This window comes from Pristis pectinata, chromosome 5 (assembly GCF_009764475.1).
Source record: "Pristis pectinata isolate sPriPec2 chromosome 5, sPriPec2.1.pri, whole genome shotgun sequence".
Classification (NCBI taxonomy): domain Eukaryota; kingdom Metazoa; phylum Chordata; class Chondrichthyes; order Rhinopristiformes; family Pristidae; genus Pristis; species Pristis pectinata.
The window spans coordinates 106,096,763-106,115,359 of NC_067409.1; the positions used below are offsets into that span (position 1 = coordinate 106,096,763).

At 39.3% G+C, this 18,597-nt stretch overlaps 1 protein-coding gene across 5 annotated transcripts in view; it reads left to right on the top strand.

Moving 5' to 3' along the window:
• LOC127570393 (dual 3',5'-cyclic-AMP and -GMP phosphodiesterase 11A-like) overlaps positions 1-18,597 on the top strand; it is a 189,228-nt gene that overhangs the window by 74,294 nt on the left and 96,337 nt on the right. For 3 of the 5 annotated variants that reach the window (XR_007956358.1, XM_052015933.1, XM_052015934.1), the window contains exons 5-6: positions 2,698-2,762; positions 5,586-5,706. The exons of 1 other annotated variant lie outside the window; for it this stretch is intronic. Coding sequence is in view for 3 of the 4 variants with exons in the window: in XM_052015933.1 (XP_051871893.1) it covers positions 2,698-2,762; positions 5,586-5,706 (186 nt within the window). In the remaining variant the exon portion in view is untranslated. Of the gene's footprint in view, positions 1-2,697; positions 2,763-5,581; positions 5,707-18,597 lie in introns of those variants that run through there. One more of the 5 variants, XM_052015936.1, reaches the window with a different exon arrangement.

The window sequence follows — 18,597 nt, forward strand, 5'->3', positions numbered from 1 at the left end:
TTCAACACTTCCTATAAATACAAGATCAGGTTGAATGCTGAGTATCTTGTGATGAATATCTCACCTTCTGATAGTCCAAAGTCTTTCCATATCGATAAGGCACATTTTAGGAGTATGATGGCATATTCTCCATTTGCTTCGATGGGTCCGGCTCCAAAGCCATTCAAGAAAGTTGACACCATCCAGCCTGTAAGAGTCCACTTTGATTTGCATCTTGTCCACTACCCTAAACATTACCCTCCAGCACTGGGGCACCATGGCTGCTGTTTGTGCCATCAACAAAGTGCACTGCAATTACTTGCCTGGTCTATTCCCATATCATCTCTCACCACAGAAGATAAAGGCAATAGGTGTATGGGAATGCCGCACTTCAGGTTCCTTTCCAATTTGCACACTGTAATGACTTGGAAATCTGTTGCCATTCCATAATCAGTGAATCTAAATCCTGAAACTCTTTACACAATTGCATTAGGGAAACACCTTCACCAGAAGGATTGCATTCATTCAAGAAAGGTCACCAACATCTTCTCAAGGGGGACTGGGAATCAGTGCTTAATGTCAGTCCTGTCAGTGACCTCTACATTCCAAAAAATGCCTTCTCTATATCTTTATTCATTGTGGTAGCTTTTTACTATGCTGTTTTCTTACACAATCGTATCTGCGAGGTTAAACCCCTTTTGGTATAAATACTTATTTGAAAAATTTTTTAAAAAATGCGAGTAACTGAAAAATGTTCTCCTGCTTCTATACTTCAGTCAGACAAAGCTCTGTCAGAACGTTCTGATCTGCTTCATCAAATTATTTTCCATCAGGGAGATTAGGCAATTCCTGTTAAAGATGCAAAGCACAGATAATACACATTTGCTTCTCAGTAACTAAGAGGTGTACAATTGAAATTATGTTCATTTTGGTTAAAAGATGAACTCACCGTCATAGTTTTTTTAGTGGATATGTGGGAATAACATTTATATAATGAAATGTATATTATAGATAAAGGACCTGAAATACAGTTTTATTTTCAACCATTTCACTGTTTTATTTCTGGTTTCTGCCAGTTTCCGTTTGGACTGATGATGATTTTCTGAGTTGAGGTGTTGTATTTGCTTTCTGTATCATAATCTTCAAAGTATTGTTTTGAAATGAAGTGGTAACATTGTTGAAATTTGTACAATCGGACAATGTGGAGCTGGGTCTATTTTTAAATTTATTTTTGGTTTGTAAGGAGTACTGTATTCATTTATTTCTCTTCCCCAATTTCCCTAAGTCAGTGATGGATGGTTTCTATCACTATTTCTTGTGACTATCTATAATGGGGCTAGGTAAGTTTCCAAGGATTTTCACCAGCAGGAATAAAGGAGCTGATTTTCCCCAGATCTTACTGTTTTAGTCTTTCTTAATGAGACAGATTATGGAAGTAAATAATGCTATTAAAGTAAACCAGTGAGCAACTACAGTATAAACAGCAGGAAGTAAGTATAGTGCCACAGTATAGTTACATGGGGCTTTTTAGAATAGTGCATTCGGGAGAAATTCTGTGAAAAATAAAATGTTTCCCTTTCAATATTTCTGTGGAACACTGTTAAATTTTCCAGGGTATCATTCAGTTCTGTCTTGTTTCCAAATCCACTTTCAAAGCAACTGCATATCTCAAGGTCAGTGTTTTCTTTGGCAAGCTAGTTGAGTGTGTCAAAATCTGGAATGAATTTTCCTATTTACCGAAGTGAAAAAGAGTGCTTGTCTTTATTGAAAGACCTGACTTATTTTTGTTCCATGGAAACTGCATAATTGATGGTGTGATTTTTGTCCAAATTATCGCTGTGTGGATTGCACATGATGTTATTGTGGGCAGAATAGTGTGTGATTGTCCAGCATTTCTTCTTGGTGATAAACACAGGGCCTTCTCTTTTAATTTTTCCCCTTAATTTAATGCTTCTGGCTGTAATTAAATATTTGAATGAATGCCCCAACATTGAACTGCCTGCTCTGAGAGGCACCTTCAAAAACATTTCTTAATTGTCTCAAAGGCAACAATAACACAGAGTGAAATACAGGGACCTGGGACTTCGAAACATTCTAGTTTTTCTTACTTTTGTTTCTGATTGTAGCCCTGGGTCATTATTAATTGTATATTCATCCACATTTTACATGACTTTTTTAGTGTAAAGACTTGCTTTAGTTTATTCTTAAACTATCATGTCATTTTATCTTATTTGTTTGCATTTTCAGTATTTAACCATTGATTAGAGCCTTTCAAGATCCTTTGTGCCTTCTTTCCTTGCTGCACACCAAAGGTAGCCCCAAATACTTTGCAGTCTGAATTTCCTTCTTTCCCTGAGTTTAGTCTTTGTGCCTGCAGGTACTTAATCTTTTCAGAGCAATGGAAGTGATCTGCAAAAAGGCACCTTTGTTCCTGATCCCAGCAAATTTGAATTCAGCCAAACCAACATAAAATGACCTCAGATTTTTTTAAATGCTCAGAGAACATGAAAATGATATGATATTTATCTTCAATCAAATGCAGTCACTTAGACTGCTTGCATTTGGATTTATAAATCTAAGAATGAGAACTGACACCAAAATGAGTGATTGACTTTCAAATGGGATTGTCCTGTTTGGCAGAAATTCACTATTAGCTCAACTTCAGTGAGCTGAAATATCACTGTGGAGGATTATGGTGTCTTTTCCTTTGTTGAACAGGTGGTGAAGTTTTCAAAGACTTTTGAACTGATGTCTCCACTCTGTTGTGCAGAGAGTGATATCAGGTGAGGAATATAACTGATTTTATACTTGCCTATTGGGTTTTTATTATTATCTTCATTGCACTTGTGAGAAACCGGTTGGAAAAAAAGACACCTTTAGTTATTTTACGGAGGTATAAATCAGCATGGGTTATACCACATCGGCAATACAATCTAATTTTGAAACAGATACTGAAAAAGGACACACATCATGAAAACAAAACATATTTTGAAGTGCATGCTAATTGTGCAGTTGGCCTCTTTAAAATCATGCAGAATATTGTACATATTGATCTGAGTCAGGTATTGGTATTGGTTTATTATTGTCACTTGTACTGAGGTACAGTGAAAAACTTGTCTTGGTACAGGTCAATTAATTACACAGTGCAGTTACATTGGGTTAGTACAGAGTGCATTAATGTAGTACAGGTAGAAACAATAACAGTACAAAGTGTCACAGCTACAGAGAAAGTACAGTACAATAAGGTGCAAGCCACAAATAGCTACATGTGCACTTTGGTTCTTGCCTGTAGTATGAAATAGGCCTGTACATCAGCCTGAGTACCACCTGTAACATAATAATATATATATTATTTATTATTTAGAGGTTTTGCCTCTAAGGTTATGGTAAGAGGGCGAAACAATCCAGCAAATATTCAGGGCTAATATATTTATTATTATGTTACAGGGGTACTCAGGCTGATGTACAGGCCTATTTCATACTACAGGCAAGAACCAAAGTGCACATGTAGCTTGTTCTTGGATATAGTCTATAGGTTAAGAATTCAGATTAATTAGTGTAACAAGTAGTAGAGTTTCAAGGAAAAAATAACATTTAAATTTCAGGTAAAATAGGTGGTATAATGGACAGTGAAGAAGGTTATGAAAAATTACAGGGGCATCTTGATCAGTTGAGTAAGCGGGCCGAGGAATGGCAAATGGAGTTTAATCCAGATAAGTGCTAGGTGTTGCGTTTTGGAAGGTCAAATCAAGATAGGACTTTCACAGTGAACGGTAGGGCTCTGGGGAGTGTTGTAGAACAGAGAGACCTTGGAGATCAAGTACATGGTTCCCTGAAAGTGGAGTCACAGGTAGACAGGATTGTGAAGAAGGCTTTTGGCATGCTGGCCTTCATCAGTCAGGGTACTGAGTATAAAAGTTGGGAGGTCAGGGTGCAGTTGTACAGGACGCTAGAGAGGCCACACTTGGAGTAATATGTTCCGTTTTGGTCGTCCTGCTGTAGGAAAGATGTTATTAAACTGGAATGAGTGCAGAAAAGATTTACAAGGATGCTGCCAGGACTTGAGGGACTGAGTTATAGGGAGAGGTTGGACGGGCTAAGACTTTATTCCTTGGAGAGCAGGAGACTGACAGGTGATCTTGAGAGGCATAGATAGGGTGAATGCACTCAATCTTTTTCCCAGGATTGGGATATCAAGAACTAGAGGGCATAGGTTTAAGGTGAGAGGGAGAAGATTTAATAGGAACTTGAGGGGCAACTTTTTTTACACAAAGGATGGTATTTATGTGGAATGAGTTGCCATAGGAAGTGGTTGAGGCAGGTACATTAACAACATTTAAAAGGTACCCGAACAGGAAAGGTTTAGAGAGATATGGGCCAAATGCTGGCAAATGGGACTAGGTTGGATCTTGATTGGCATCTTGATTGGTATGGACCAGTTGGGCTGAAAGGCCTGTTTCCATTCTGTATAGCTCTATGACTCTATCTATGAGATGTATCAGAATGGTCTGCACTGCTTTATTTTAACTGTTTTACTAGCTCATCAAGAGCGTGCACTCACAAAGCCAAACAGCAATGCGCTGTATCCGTCTTACGAGTACGTTACACATCCAGTGACAAAGGTAGTTTATGTCCTCAACCCTGCTCTGTGTTTTCATCTTTCCTGCCCCAGTAAAGCCAATCAATAAATCTGAATGTCCTTCTTCAAAATAATGGACATTTCTTAATTTAAGATCAGGAAAGGATAAAACTAACGATCAAATTCCTGTAGTAAAGAAATGGTAAAACGCTCACAGTGCTTTTAGCTTACTGAGTTAGATTTCATAAATAGTCTTTTGAGAGATAAAAGAAGTTGGCTTTCCAGGAGGAATCTTTCCAATTTTTATTCTTTTCTCTTAGGAACTTAGTAGTTGAAGCAGAAGTAAGCCTTGCAGCCCTTCGAGCCTGCTCCATTATTCACGAGTGTTCTTCTACCTCAACACGTTCCCACTCAAAGCCCTATGGATCCCCTGTTTCTAAATTCCAAAGGTCTATCAATCCTCAGTAGATTTCAACTGACACTACTTTGTAGTTCCAGAATTTCATATTTTTTTTCCAGATTTCCAGCTGTTGTTTTTTATTGGCAAAATATTAATGTTTTTGTTAAGGCATGAAAGTTGAAAATGGAAGATTTCCCATTATGCTGTCATTCATGGCTGAGGCAGCACAATTTGAAGCTGCAGTTCCAGATATATACTTCTGGCCTGAGCCAGGAAGCCTGAAGTGGAAAATCTCCTTTACCATTTTTGTTTAAATAACTAGATATAATTAAAAAGTAAATAAATAAATCTTGGGTGTTCCTTTGTAAGATATCTGAATCAATTTCAAGCTGTTTGTTTCAAATTAGTTCTCTAAACTTAGCAATGGTATTTAAGTAGATTACCAGTTCTTGGATCTTGTCACTTGCATAGATTTTACAAGCATGGTTAAATCTTTATCTTCTGAAGAGGATGTGCAGGGTTTCAAATTGTAGTTGATTTCAAGGCATGTAAGATTGTCTGTGAGATTCTTTTTTAATCCAGGTGAAATCCTAATTGTGATCTTAATTAAATCCTTGTCAAAGCTAGCATGGAGAAATTATCCTGCTCTAGTTGGTTGATAAACAACAGCATTGCAGAGCTGGTTGCATCAACGGGCCTTCCAGTGAATATCAGTGACGCCTATCAGGACCCTCGCTTTGACACTGAGGTAGGAGGAAAATTTTTTGTGTAAAATCCCACACTGTATTGTGGAGGGTCGTGGCTGTCACGTGACAGCACTGCCCACTACCTGGTTGGAAGACACACCACTACAAATCAAGGTTTGGCTCCACCCCACCCATCAGCACACACCTGACAATTGGCTTTTGTAAATTACCTGGGCTGGACCCTCCAGCCCTGCAGCACTATAAAGGGCACCACATGTGCTTGGCTCTTTCTCTTTGCCATCTTCGAGGGACCACCCTGCTTCACTCCAGGCCGAGTACTGTGGAACGGCGCCGGAGAAATCGTTGGTGAGGTGTGCACTGTTAAAGGGTTGGGAGCATTTTAATTAGTGTCCCTAGTAGCATAGAGCCATGCCTGCACTGAGTCAAGGGGTGGCGGGTATCATATTGTTTTTCCTTGATTGTATGTACCTAGTTCATTGTGTGTGTTTATTTTAGCCCCAGTGCGATTTTCCCACACTTGCTATAAACTGACCGCGCGTGTGTGTTATTCCCGTTACCATTTTCCCACGCTTGTCTTTTGTAAATAAAATCCTTTACTGCCAGACGGTGTTCAGAGTCCTTGCTTTTGAGACCCATCGAATTTGCTTTCTCACTCATAACACGCACTCAGAAACCAAACTGCAGTATAACTTTTCTTGTTTGCCACTACATTAAGTCTCTTCCATTATTTCTCCAGCCCAGAAGCAAACTTCAGTTGGATCTGTCCGCACCCATTCCACCCATGACTATTGCCACACATAAAACACAGAGATCAAGTTCTCACTATGTGAAAAGGAGGTTGGTTAATCTGTTTTCACCAGTGTTAGCTGAAGGAAGAGTGCAGCCTGTGACTATGTGGGATGTTTTCACAAAACGGTCTCTGTCCACATAGTTGAGGGCTGCTCACCTTGAAAACATTCCAGAGTGTGGGAAAACCTGATGCTCAGATCATAAGGAAAAGCTCCAAAGCAAAGCATGAAGCTTAGTCCTTCCCTACAGTGCTGGACACATAGTAGAATGGTATTCTGGGCTTTCACTGTTAAGGCAGCATGACTGGATGCACACAGGGAATTACGCATGGAAAATTTTCAAGGGGGAGAGTAGCAAGGAGACAGGTAGGTACATCTGATAGGAGTTTAAGTGAGTGAGCATGAAGGGGAGAGGGTGAAGAGGGAGGGTGTGGGGGCGAGAGGGAGAACGTAGATGGAGAGAAAGAGAGAGATCATGTAGAGCAGCAAGTGAGAGAGAAGGAGAGAGAGTGCCAGACCGACTGACTAACCAGCTCTTACACCGTTATCCTCTTCCCGCCTTTGTCTCTCCCCCTCCTCCCGACTCCTTTCTCATTCCCACTAATCTGCTTCCCTCACCTTACCACCAATCGCTCTCTTTCTCCCTCTGGAGCTCTCACCTCTCCCTGATCCAAAATGTATGTCTCTCTTCGCTCCTTACCCCACAACCCTTTCCTCTTTCCAGCTGCCCTTTGGATTAAGAGAACTATTACTTGTAATTCTGGACAACGCAGCTAACGTAGGCGCTCATTTTGCTGCCAGTATCGAGGCGGCAGGAAGGAGGGTTAGTCTGAGGCTAACATCACTTTGGGTGCACCATGGAGTAGTTGTGTGACATATGTTGCACCCCTTTTTTTTGGCTCCTTCAACGTATGCACTGGAATGTTACCCAGAGGTCTTTAAAACTATCATGTATTACCTATTAAGAGAAAGATTGACTTAACTCAGTCAAAATTAAGCTTTGACTGAATCAGTTCATCTTTGATAGGCATCAAGTATAGTATACAAAATGTTAATTTTGTACTCCATTAAAGGTTTGTTCATACCTTAAAAAACTAAACCTGATCTCAAAGGTTCTAATATGTATAATACTTATAGTCATTTTGCAAAAGAAAGAAGCAAGTGACAAGCTGGGTCCAGATGCTATGTCTGTGGTCTGTTTTTAATCCAAAAAAGTGCAGGAGATGGAATTTCATGGATGTGTGAACAGAGTGAAATGTTTCATCCCTAATTAAATTTGCCTGTAAATGCCACTAAATGGATTGAGCAAGACTGGCACTAGTTAAAATTAATTGTTGGAAGTTCATCCATTCAATTCAGGAATCTGCTCATTAGATACAAACCATCACAGTAAAACACTTACAGGTTGTATAAAATAATGCAAGAGAAAGTCTGACTAATTATCTTGCCTTCAATCATTGTGTAATGTCTCCTTTTTAAATCATCTTCCATTTGTTAAAAACTAGATTAGCAGGATGTTTAAGGGGCGTTGTATTACAATCTGCAAGATTAATGCCTTTTATTAATCTGTGCGTCGATGGACAATGCCTCTTATTCGTGGGTCTCAGGAGAAAATATAACAATCACCTCAGAGCAAGCTATTCAAGGCAATAATATAGCTCCAGAATTGCAGACTAGTCACTATAAATTATGTTAATTACAAGGGCAGAGTTGTCATTATTATATTATACTAAAAATGAAGTGCACCATTGGTTGGAAGGGGTTATTTCACTGTTAGGCCTTATAGTTAGTTTCATATTATGGTGCAGTTTATATTTTCTGCTGATACTTGGAGCTGTTAGCATAATACTTGGGAGCAAAACTCATAAACTACTTTTGATTGGGGTTAGTGTTCAAAACAGAATTTTTAAAAATTGCCAAATGGTATATTTCTATTACATCTCATGATGTAGTTTATTAAATTAGTTATTTGTGAGTAAGAAAGTCAATACTGTATGATTTTTTGGGTAATTGCTCCTTGTCCTTCATCTGTTTCATTTTGGTACCCTCCACAGGGGATATGTGGTACCTGTGAGCAAGGAAAAAAAGAGATAGTGAGATTCTTTAACTAACTAATTAGAAGACACTTCACTGGATTACTGGACTTTGTCACTTGTGCTAAATGCTAATATAGTAGCCTTCTCTATTGGACTTCATTTCCTAAATATTGTTTCTTTTAATGAGAACTAACAAGTTGGAAACAATTTGGAACTTCTACAAAATTGTACATTTGGCTCATGAGACCAAGATAACAAAGTTCAAAGCAGGAAGTATAAAGCAGGAAATATAAATTAAGTTAAAATTATGTACAGGAAATGAAATGGAGATTGGGAAATACAGGTGGGATTAAAAGAGAGGGGAAATAAAAGAGGTGGGTAGATAAAAATAAAATAACTAACACTTTTTATAATATCTGACATTAATTTTCTTCCGAAATAATGAGACTCCAAAGTTAACGAAATTAATTTTTCAGTGTCAGAGAGGTTGTTCAACAGTAATTATCACTTACTTCAGATGACCTCCACATTACGGGGGGTAGGGGGTGTTGTATTTCTAGAAAATGGTCCATATCATGATTTTCCATAATGTGAAGCCACATCATCTGCACGCTTCAAGAAACGTAAATTGAAAAAAACTATTTGTGTTGATTTATTTACTTTTTCTCCATGTAAATTTTAATCTGCATCTCAAATTTTTGGGTAGTGTTTTGTGAATTCTGAAAGGGCTATTTCTGTTCCCTGAACGGCTGTACTGCAGGGGTCATCTGTACAGTGTTAAGAACTCACTAATCCCTGACAGTAGCCACTTTAACTCTTCTTCAGTCATTTTAAATGCAGAACTGCTGGACAAGTATAACAGTTTATGCTATGACAGTCATTTTCAAGGTAGGGAAAATCAGTGTTCACTGTGGAAAAACAGAGTGTGTTCAACAAGCAACCTCTGATTTTCTGCATGAAATTGTGCATGTCCACATTCCAGAAGTTGCTGTCAGATTTATCCTGAAGAAAGAATAATTGGTAATAGCCATCATTATTAATACAGAAAAATCTAGGCCATTCTGTCGGTAAATCTGACTGACTTTATAAATTAATAAAAATGAACTGAAGTTTTAAAGCAAAATGACCTTGATGATATGTATTAAATTATGATTAGTCCTGTTGCTTGGATAAATGGCTTTAACCTTTACATTGGTCTAATCTTTAATTTGAAGTTAATTAAATTAATTTGTCATTACATCATTAATTTCAGTTATCAGTTTTTATCCAATCTAATATTTAGATCTATTTCTGTGACCGTATTTGGGTATCCAGGCCATTTGAAAAATTAATTTGTATGCCAATCAGACAACCTCAATTAATTGTTGTTTTTCAGGTAAATACTGACCCTTTTCTGCTAGTGTAGAAATCTTGGCACAGAGTGAGCACATCTTGATCCATTAAGCCCCTGCTGCTGCCAACAAGAACTCGTAGCTACAAGAGACTGTAGATATTGGGATCTGGAAAAACAAACAAACTGCTGGAGGAACTCAGCGGGTTGAGCAGCTGCTGTAAAGGGAAAGGAATCATCGACCTTTCAGGTTGAAACCCCATGTCAGGGCTAAGAGTGGAGAGGGAAGATAGGCCAGGAGAGGGGGAGTGTTGAGACGGGCATGGGTGATAGGTGGACCAAGGAGGGGTGAAGGATGACAAGCAGATAGAGCCAGGTAGGGGAAGGGGAGAAGGGGGGGAGCTGGGAGATAGAGGCAGGTGGATGATAGGTGGAGGCAGACAAAAGAAAGGCAGATAGAGCCAGGTGGGAAGAGAGGAGGGTGAAGGTAGAGACAGCTGCTGTAGGGTGATAGGCAGGAACACAAATTGGTAATTGATTTATTATTGTCACATGTACTGAGATACAGTGAAAAGCTTTGTTTGGTTGCCATCTGAAGAGATCATTCCATACATAAGTACATCGAGGTGGTACAAAAGGAAAATCAATAACAGAGTGCAAAATATAGTGTTACAGAGAAAGTGCAGTAAGGTGATGAGATGAGATATCTTTATTAGTCACATGTACATCGAAACACACAGTGAAATGCATCTTTTTCTATAGAGTGTTCTGGGGGCAGCCCACAAGTGTCGCCACGCTTCCAGTGCCAACATAGCATGCCCACAACTTCCTAACCCGTACGTCTTTGGAATATGAGAGGAAACCGGAGCACCCAGAGGAAACCCACGCAGTAACAGGGAGAACGTAAAAACTCCTTACAGACAGTGGCTGGAATTGAACCCAGGTTGCTGGCGCTGTAATAGCATTACGCTAACCGCTACACTATAGTATTTACTTCTTGATAGGACAAAGCATGAACGGGTAAATATCAAAGGCATCTAAGAAGGAAACTGCAGTTATAACCTGCAATTTTCTACATATTGATTGGACTAATCAAACTGATAAAAGTGCCATGGAAGTAGAATTTGTGGAGTATTTGGAGGATTGTTTCTTGGAGCAGTATGTTACAAAATCTGCCTGGGAACAAGCTACTTTAGATTTGGTCATGAGTAACAAGGTAGGACTAATAAAAGGTGCAGGTAGACAATTAAGGTGCAAGGGCCACGACAAGGTAGATTGAGGAGATCAAGAGTTCATCTGTATTCTATGCAAGGTCCGTTCAAGAGTCTTATAACAGCGGGATAGAAGCTGTCCTTGAGCCTGGTGGTATGTGTACTCAAACTTTTGTATCTCCTGCCCGATGGAAGGGGGGAGAAGAGAGAATGACCAAGGCAGAAGGCTGTCGTCCTGGAATCTGCTAAGTGAGGAGGGTGATAATGGGAGCCATTAGGGGTGAGCTGAAGGGCAGCTGGAACCAGAAGCAGATGGGGAGAGGGGTTGGAGTCGATGTGTAAAGTGTGTGGGTGGTAGGTGGATGGAACCAGAAGGGGGGTGAAAATGAGTGATGGTGGGCTGGGGGGTGTATGGGAAAGGGGACAAAAGTGTGACAACTGGAAGGGGAGGGGGGCAGAGGCCAGATAACAGCTCTCGAATACCTCCTCATACCTACACCTGGACCATGACCCCACCAACAAACACCAGGCCACTGTCTCCCGCACTGTCACAGTTTTGACCTGAAATGGTAACAATTCCTTTTCCCCCCACAGCTGCTGCTCGACTTCTTCCAGCAGATTGTTTGTTGCCCCAGATTCCAGCATCTGCTGTTTCTTGTGTCTCTCAAATGAAAACTTTGTGGTTCAGTGAGAAATGCTAAGATCAACTCGCATGTCAAATCTCTTTCTTACTCCTTCAGGCTCCTTATAGTTACCACTCCAGTTGTACAGCCTCAGTTTGGCACAACCCCTCAGCCTTCCGTACACTAATGATATTGGGGATGATCAGGACTTGGGACATTAGGAAACACTTTACCCTCCAGCCCCTCATCCTATGCCCCAACCATGTACCCAGTTCCCTCCTCTATCCATACCCCCTTCTTTCCAGCTCTTGAGTCCCTGAATGCAGAACCCTGAATTGTTTCAGGAGACCCAAGAAGGTGGCACCCTTTAAATAAAACATTTTCTCTCTCAACAAACACGTAAGAAGAGCAAATAACACAGCTTTTGAGTTTCTAGTTTAGAGTCAGAATCAGGTTTATTATCACTGACATATGTTGTGAAATTTGTTGTTTTGTGGCAGCAGTACAGTGCAAGACATAAATATTACTGTAAGTTAAAAAATAAATAAATAGCGCAAAAAAGAAATAACGAGGTAATGTTCATGGGTTCATGGACTGTTCAGAAATCTGATGGTGGAGGGGAAGAAGCTGTTCCTGAAACATTGAATGTAGGTCTTCAGGCCATGAATTTTTCAAACTCTTGAGGAAAGTAATTGTCACAATATCTATGAATATCAGAATGTAAAGCCTGTGAAATCATATTGTTATTCATAACCTTTAGCAGTGAATCAAGTTTTGTAAGCAACACCAATAATTTAATTTCAACATTAAAACTGGTTATCAGGAGATTATCACAGTGCAGTTTGTGGGACCATGCTAGCTGGATGCAAGTCATCTGCTGCATTTCCTACAACAGTGATTCCTCTTCAAAAGAACTTTCCTGGCTATAATGCAGCTTGGGACTTACAGAAGCTGTGTAAAGTGATGCAGAAAGGCAATTCTTTCCTTAATACCCATGGAGAAATATTAACTTATTCAGTGACTAATGTTAGATATTAACAGATCAACATCCATATTATCTAATTCATTTGGTATAAACAATGTTTCATAGTGAAACTGATGATGAGAGAGAAGAAGGAGGAAGTGAAACCATGGTTACTGATCCAGAATTGAGGGGAAAATTCTATGGAATTGTGGCAAAATGAAATCTTTGTTTTGGATGCATTCCAGCCCCACCCCTCACCTCCACAAAGTGCCAGAAATTTCAGTTAAAACAGTGTACCAAAAATTCCAATGCAAGATGGCTTGATGGGATTTAATGCTCACAAAATGGTCTCCTCTACATTGGAGAAACCAAACACAGATTGGGTAACCACCTACCTCACACTGAACTTCCAGCTGCTTGTCATTTCATTTCTCTATCTTATTCCCACTCTGTCTTTGGCCTCTTACCCTGTTCTAGTTAATCCCCAAAGTAAGCTCGAGAAGCACCACATCATCTTCCATCTCGGCACACTGCAGCCCTTCGGGTTCAGTATTGAATTCAATGAGTTCTGATAACCAGCCTTTCCAGTTTGTGTCAGAACTAGTCAGTTCTAATGTAGGCTCATCAACCTGTAACATCACTCAGTTTTCCTTTCTCCACATCTGTTACCTGACCTGCTGAGTATTCCCAGCAATGTCTTCACCAGATTTCCAGCAGCTGTCTTGTTCTGCATCTCACAGTTCTAGCACTGATTGTCTTCCTCGCTACTCTTATTCATCTTCCTTTATATACACCTCCTCCAGACAGAGCAGCCATGCTGAACAAACCTTCACCACCCTCTCTCAGGTGGCACCAACAGCTTCTATTGTCTGGATTCTTATGGTCTCCAGCCTACACCCTTCCCCTTTCTGCAATTTTTGTTTTCTAATATTTCCAGTTCTGATGAAAGGTCATTGACTTGAAACATTAACTCGGTTTCTCTTTCCACAGATGCTGCCTGACCTGATGAGTATCTCCACCATTGTCTGTCATTTAAGATTTCCAGCATATCCATGTTTTTGCTTTTAGATTAGCAGAGATTTGACATGTGCTGTTCTTGTGCCATCTGCAGCTTGGAGGGTTGGTGAGGGGCACACACCTGAGGGATATTTCAGAATTTTTTTCCATTGCTTCTGTCTTTTTTCTCTTTTTGTTGCAACTCCTTGGAACTTCATGAGGGTTGGAGGGGGAGGAAAAAGATATTTAGCCATGAAACTGTGGCACAATGGATGGGGCAGGTTTGAGGGAACAGCTGCTCTTCTCCTGCCTATCTATTTCACATGCTCATGGAAGCACTCCAAAGGTGAAAAGGAAGGTGTTTTCTCTAAAGTCCCCATTGAGCCCAGGGCCTTCAGAAGGTAATACTGGAGAGAGAGCAGGTCCCACGAAGCCACAAGAAATTCTGCAGATGCTGGTATCTGGAGCAATACACAAAAAGTGTTGGAGGAACTCAGCAGGTCAGGCAGCATCCATGGAGGGAAATAAACAGTCAACGTTTCAGGCTGAGACCCTTCAGCAGCCCACCATTTCCCTCCATGGATGCTGCCTGACCTGCTGAATTCCTCCAGCACTTTTTGTGTATAGGTTCCACGAAGCCCTCTTTCTCCATTAGGGAAATATAGATTCTGCACCTGCACTCCCAGGCTGACTGTCAGACTAAGAAGATACCAGGAAGTGGGTCAGAGCAGCGCAAAATGTCCAGCATCTGATCAACATTTACTCAACACCACTTGTTTGTGGCAGGTGAAGAAAGAGGTTGCTGGAGGGACAACATAAATTCTGGTTGAGATGGTGCAAGGCCCCCACTGCTCAGATTTTCCTCCACCTTCGGGAGGATTTCTCCCTTGTCTGATTTGTAGCAAAGTGCTTAATTGTTAAGGTGTATCCACTATATTTATTCCTATATTTCATCTTGTGTAAATGCAATCAGAACAGTTCAAAATGCATATCATTGGCAGGCATCTTGAGAAAAAAAGCATAACGTGTGGTTTGTCATGATTTATTGTTCTTAAATGGTTAAATTTGCAATGCTTTCAAGCCCAAATCATGGATGAATTGTACACTTTAGATGTCTATCTTTTATGTTTTTAATATGAAAAGTCTGTTAAAACTTTTTGCATGCCAGGCTGATACAGACATGGCCAAATTCATGAATCCTGCCATGTAGTGGCAATTTAATATCTGCTTGCACATACGACCATCCACTCATATTGTTGATATCTACTTGCCAAAATATTTCTCGGAGGATGTTGATGCTGAGATATTGTTCTCAGCCAGGATATTTCCCAATAACATACATTCAGAAAATCAGCATTATTTATGACTCTGGCATTCCTTTAATACTATCGTAACATATTGATTTTTTTTATTCATGCTAATCAAATGAGTGTGAGGTTCAATAGTACATTACCAACTGATCAATTATTCACATTATTAATATGATTAATTGACATTTGTAGGTAGATTTTTAATATATAACAACATGATAGTCATTTAAAATATGCCAGCACTGCAAGAAGGCAGCAGGCAGGTAGACTGATAGTGGCTGTTATCTCACTGCCGTGTATGAAGGTTGGAGCCTTTCAGCCCTATAATTTGGGGAAGCCTTGTATATATGGTACACTGTTTGAAATTAATAAAACTCAACAAAATATTCGACAAATATATACAGGCAAACAACTTTTTGTTTAGTTGGACTGGACACTCTCATCTTTTCAGTTTGAACTTAGATCCATATTCGTGGTGCTGTAAAACTGGCGTTGGTTGTAATGATTTTTGTTTGATGACCCCAGTGTCCCTCTTAGCACTGCACTTTTGGATAATATGTCAGAATATGTGTCTGGCCATGGAAGGTTGAAACTTTAAGTGCTAATCTTACAATTGAAAAAACTCTTTCTATTGAGATTGACAAAATCATTCAGCCTGCAAGGTTGATCTGTAAGATGTTAATGAGTTGCCAAGTGGTAATAATTTTCTTAGTTATTATCTTAGTAAAGTAGTTTTGTCACTTATTGCAGTAGGCTGGAATTTGCAGGAACAAGAAGTTAGTTCTACTTCACCCTGTATCCTTCTGCTCAAAATAATATTCCCTTGTATTGAGGGAAACAGAGTGGGAGAATTCATTGTTAGATCAGACACAGAGAGATTTGATTAGGGGAAGGAAAGAAAACTAAGGAGCAAATTAAAAATTAAATGTGTTACATTTATGAAACCTCCCATAACAATTCACCACCTGAAGGAATGAGATTCCTCACATTTAATCATTCACTTTGTGTTCCTGAGAAGTTTGTTGGTGGTCATTAATAATTAGCAAAGTGTTTGAAGGATATTTCTGACATAAATTACTAGATTTAACATTCATTGATGAGTTTACTGTAATGTAATTTCATGAAACTCACGGGATGGTTAAGCACAAAATGTTCTGCAGTGGTTGGTCACACAAGTCATCCAGTAACTTGAGGTGATTCACAATTTCCTCATCACAGGTTGCTGCTGATTGCTTATTAATGCCACTCACATCCATTTTTTCCAGCAATTTCCATCCCCTTTTGAATCCTTAGAATTTTCATTGAGGTGGGGTTCTCCAGATTGGCTGCCATAATTTTGGTGAAAAGTCAGCAAACAGAAACTGTGAGACAGAAAGGGCCTCTTTCCTGCTGACCTTCTACGAAAGTTATGCCAGACAACTGAGAGGATTGCAGGTTAAAAAAAATCCTAATGAATATGACTTAACAACAGTGCAAGTGTTGTAACATTTGTGTGTTTTAATTTTCAAGAACTTCTGTAAAATTATATTTTCTTCCTAATCGGAAAGTTATTCAGTGGCAGGATGGCTCGATCTGATATGAGAGTTAACTTAAGATTTTGCCGAAGGCAACAAAAGGTGGCAGTGTGTTGACACCAAATCAGCATTATCTGTGCAGCTGAATTTCAAAGTTTAGATGTACATTCCACTGTAAAAACTGCAGAACCAGAGTCAGTCAGGGCGCAACTGTAAATCTAGAAATTAATAGCTCAGGAATGAATCTCTCCTTACAATGAATCAATGTGCTTTGAAAGCATCTTCCAGATGCTCAGTACTGAAATATTGTGTACAAGTAAATGTATTTGACATGTTGTTTTATTATGTGCAGAACAATTTGTACCCGGAAAGAACTACAAAGAGAAAAATAAATCAGATCACCATAGTAACAGAGGTTTTTCAGAATCCGGTGTTTAAAGGCTTAGTTTCAGATTTTCACATATATTTAATGTAAAGCTGAGCACCCTCGCCCATTCTGGATGCTGCGAGAGTTCAGAGTATAATTTATAGATGTGCCACATCGATCAGATCACTGCTTCCGCAATTGCAGGAGACGCAGCAGTCATCACAGAGAGAAATGTCAGTAGCTGTGTCCCAATTCCTGCTCGAAATTCTGGTGCCAGGTTTTACAACCCTTCTGAGACCTGACTACTGCAAATGAAGAAAAATCTATGTAATATTAAAGCAGCTGCTCTGTCTGTGATTAAAGCCTTAAAGTCAGCACTAGTGGCTCAGCCATAAAGAAACGTTGAACCACGACCAACATAGTCTACAGAAACATTTAACATTATTGTATTCCTTTAATATTTGTTACAGAATAAAATCACAGAGGTTGACCAAGTAGCGGAGTGATATAATCAGAAGTAAACAAATATGCACAAGGAAAATATGGGGAGACAAAGGGTGGAATTTGCTGAGAGCAGGCTGGTCTGTCTTTGTCGGCCTCTGCCATGATTGGAAAAACTGCAGGCGTAACATCATGACTTCTCCACTAGCCCTAGTGGAGGGTCAGATTCCTATGTATTCAGAAAATGATCCCCATAAATTTCTCCTTTAAGGAAAAATAAGATCAAAAACGTCTGTGTGCTTATTGACCCTCTAATGAAATCACAGGAACACAAGGCATTATGGAGGATACGATTTCATTACTAAGTCATTATTATGAAGGATGACAGACATTCATTTCCTTTCTGTTAAAAGAGGGATTTCACCTCAAAATTATCACCGGTAGAGCACATGTCCTTTCATTAATACTTTAGTGTAGATGGCTTAGCTGTAGTCTTTCTTTGGAATGTGTAACTGTTATTTGGTAGGTTACCTGGCTCCAATATATTAGACTTGTTCATAGTTTAATCGTCTAACTATATCATACACTAAAAGTGGTGGTCAGTGTTTGAATATAGACCACTCACCTGAGTGTGTCTATTTTCCCATTTTTATTTTGAATGAGAGGGAGCTGTTTGTTTAGATTATTTTGGAGCAAGTTAAAAAAAGTGTTTTATGATTTCTAGTTAAAGAAAGATGACCAATTCTACAAAGGAAATCTATCAACTTGGTCTGTCATTCTCCAAGTTAAGGGAACTGCACTTCACCTTATTTCATTGGTTGTTCTCAGTTAAGTGACTAGACCATCTACTGACAGCCTCATCGTAACAGAAAAACTTGAGCAATCAGCGTTATCTTCTCTCAGTCCATTGCCAATTTAGACAAATATTCTCTGGTAGAAACCAAATGTTAGATTGGTTCAGTTGGTTAGTGCTTAGAGACAGAAAATGTTGAGTCCAAGCACTGTTTATTTAAGGGCAATATTGAAGGAATTTTGCCTTGTTAGCTGAGGTAGTGTTGAATGAAAAGCTGAACTAAGACTTTTGTTTTATCATTTCAGGGAGATGTTAGCGATCTTGCATTCTGGCCAATATTGTTTCCTCAACCAATAAACTAGATTAGCTTCCTGTTGATTTGTGAAACATTGTTATATGCAAAGGAATCCCTTCAAAATAATTAATTTTACACTAAATATTTTATGACTTTTAGGGTGTAATGGGAAAGCAAACTTTTACTTTTTGTGTGGTTTGGATGGGATGAGGAAAGTGAAATGAACACATTTTCTAACAGCATAACAGCTATTACTGAGACAAA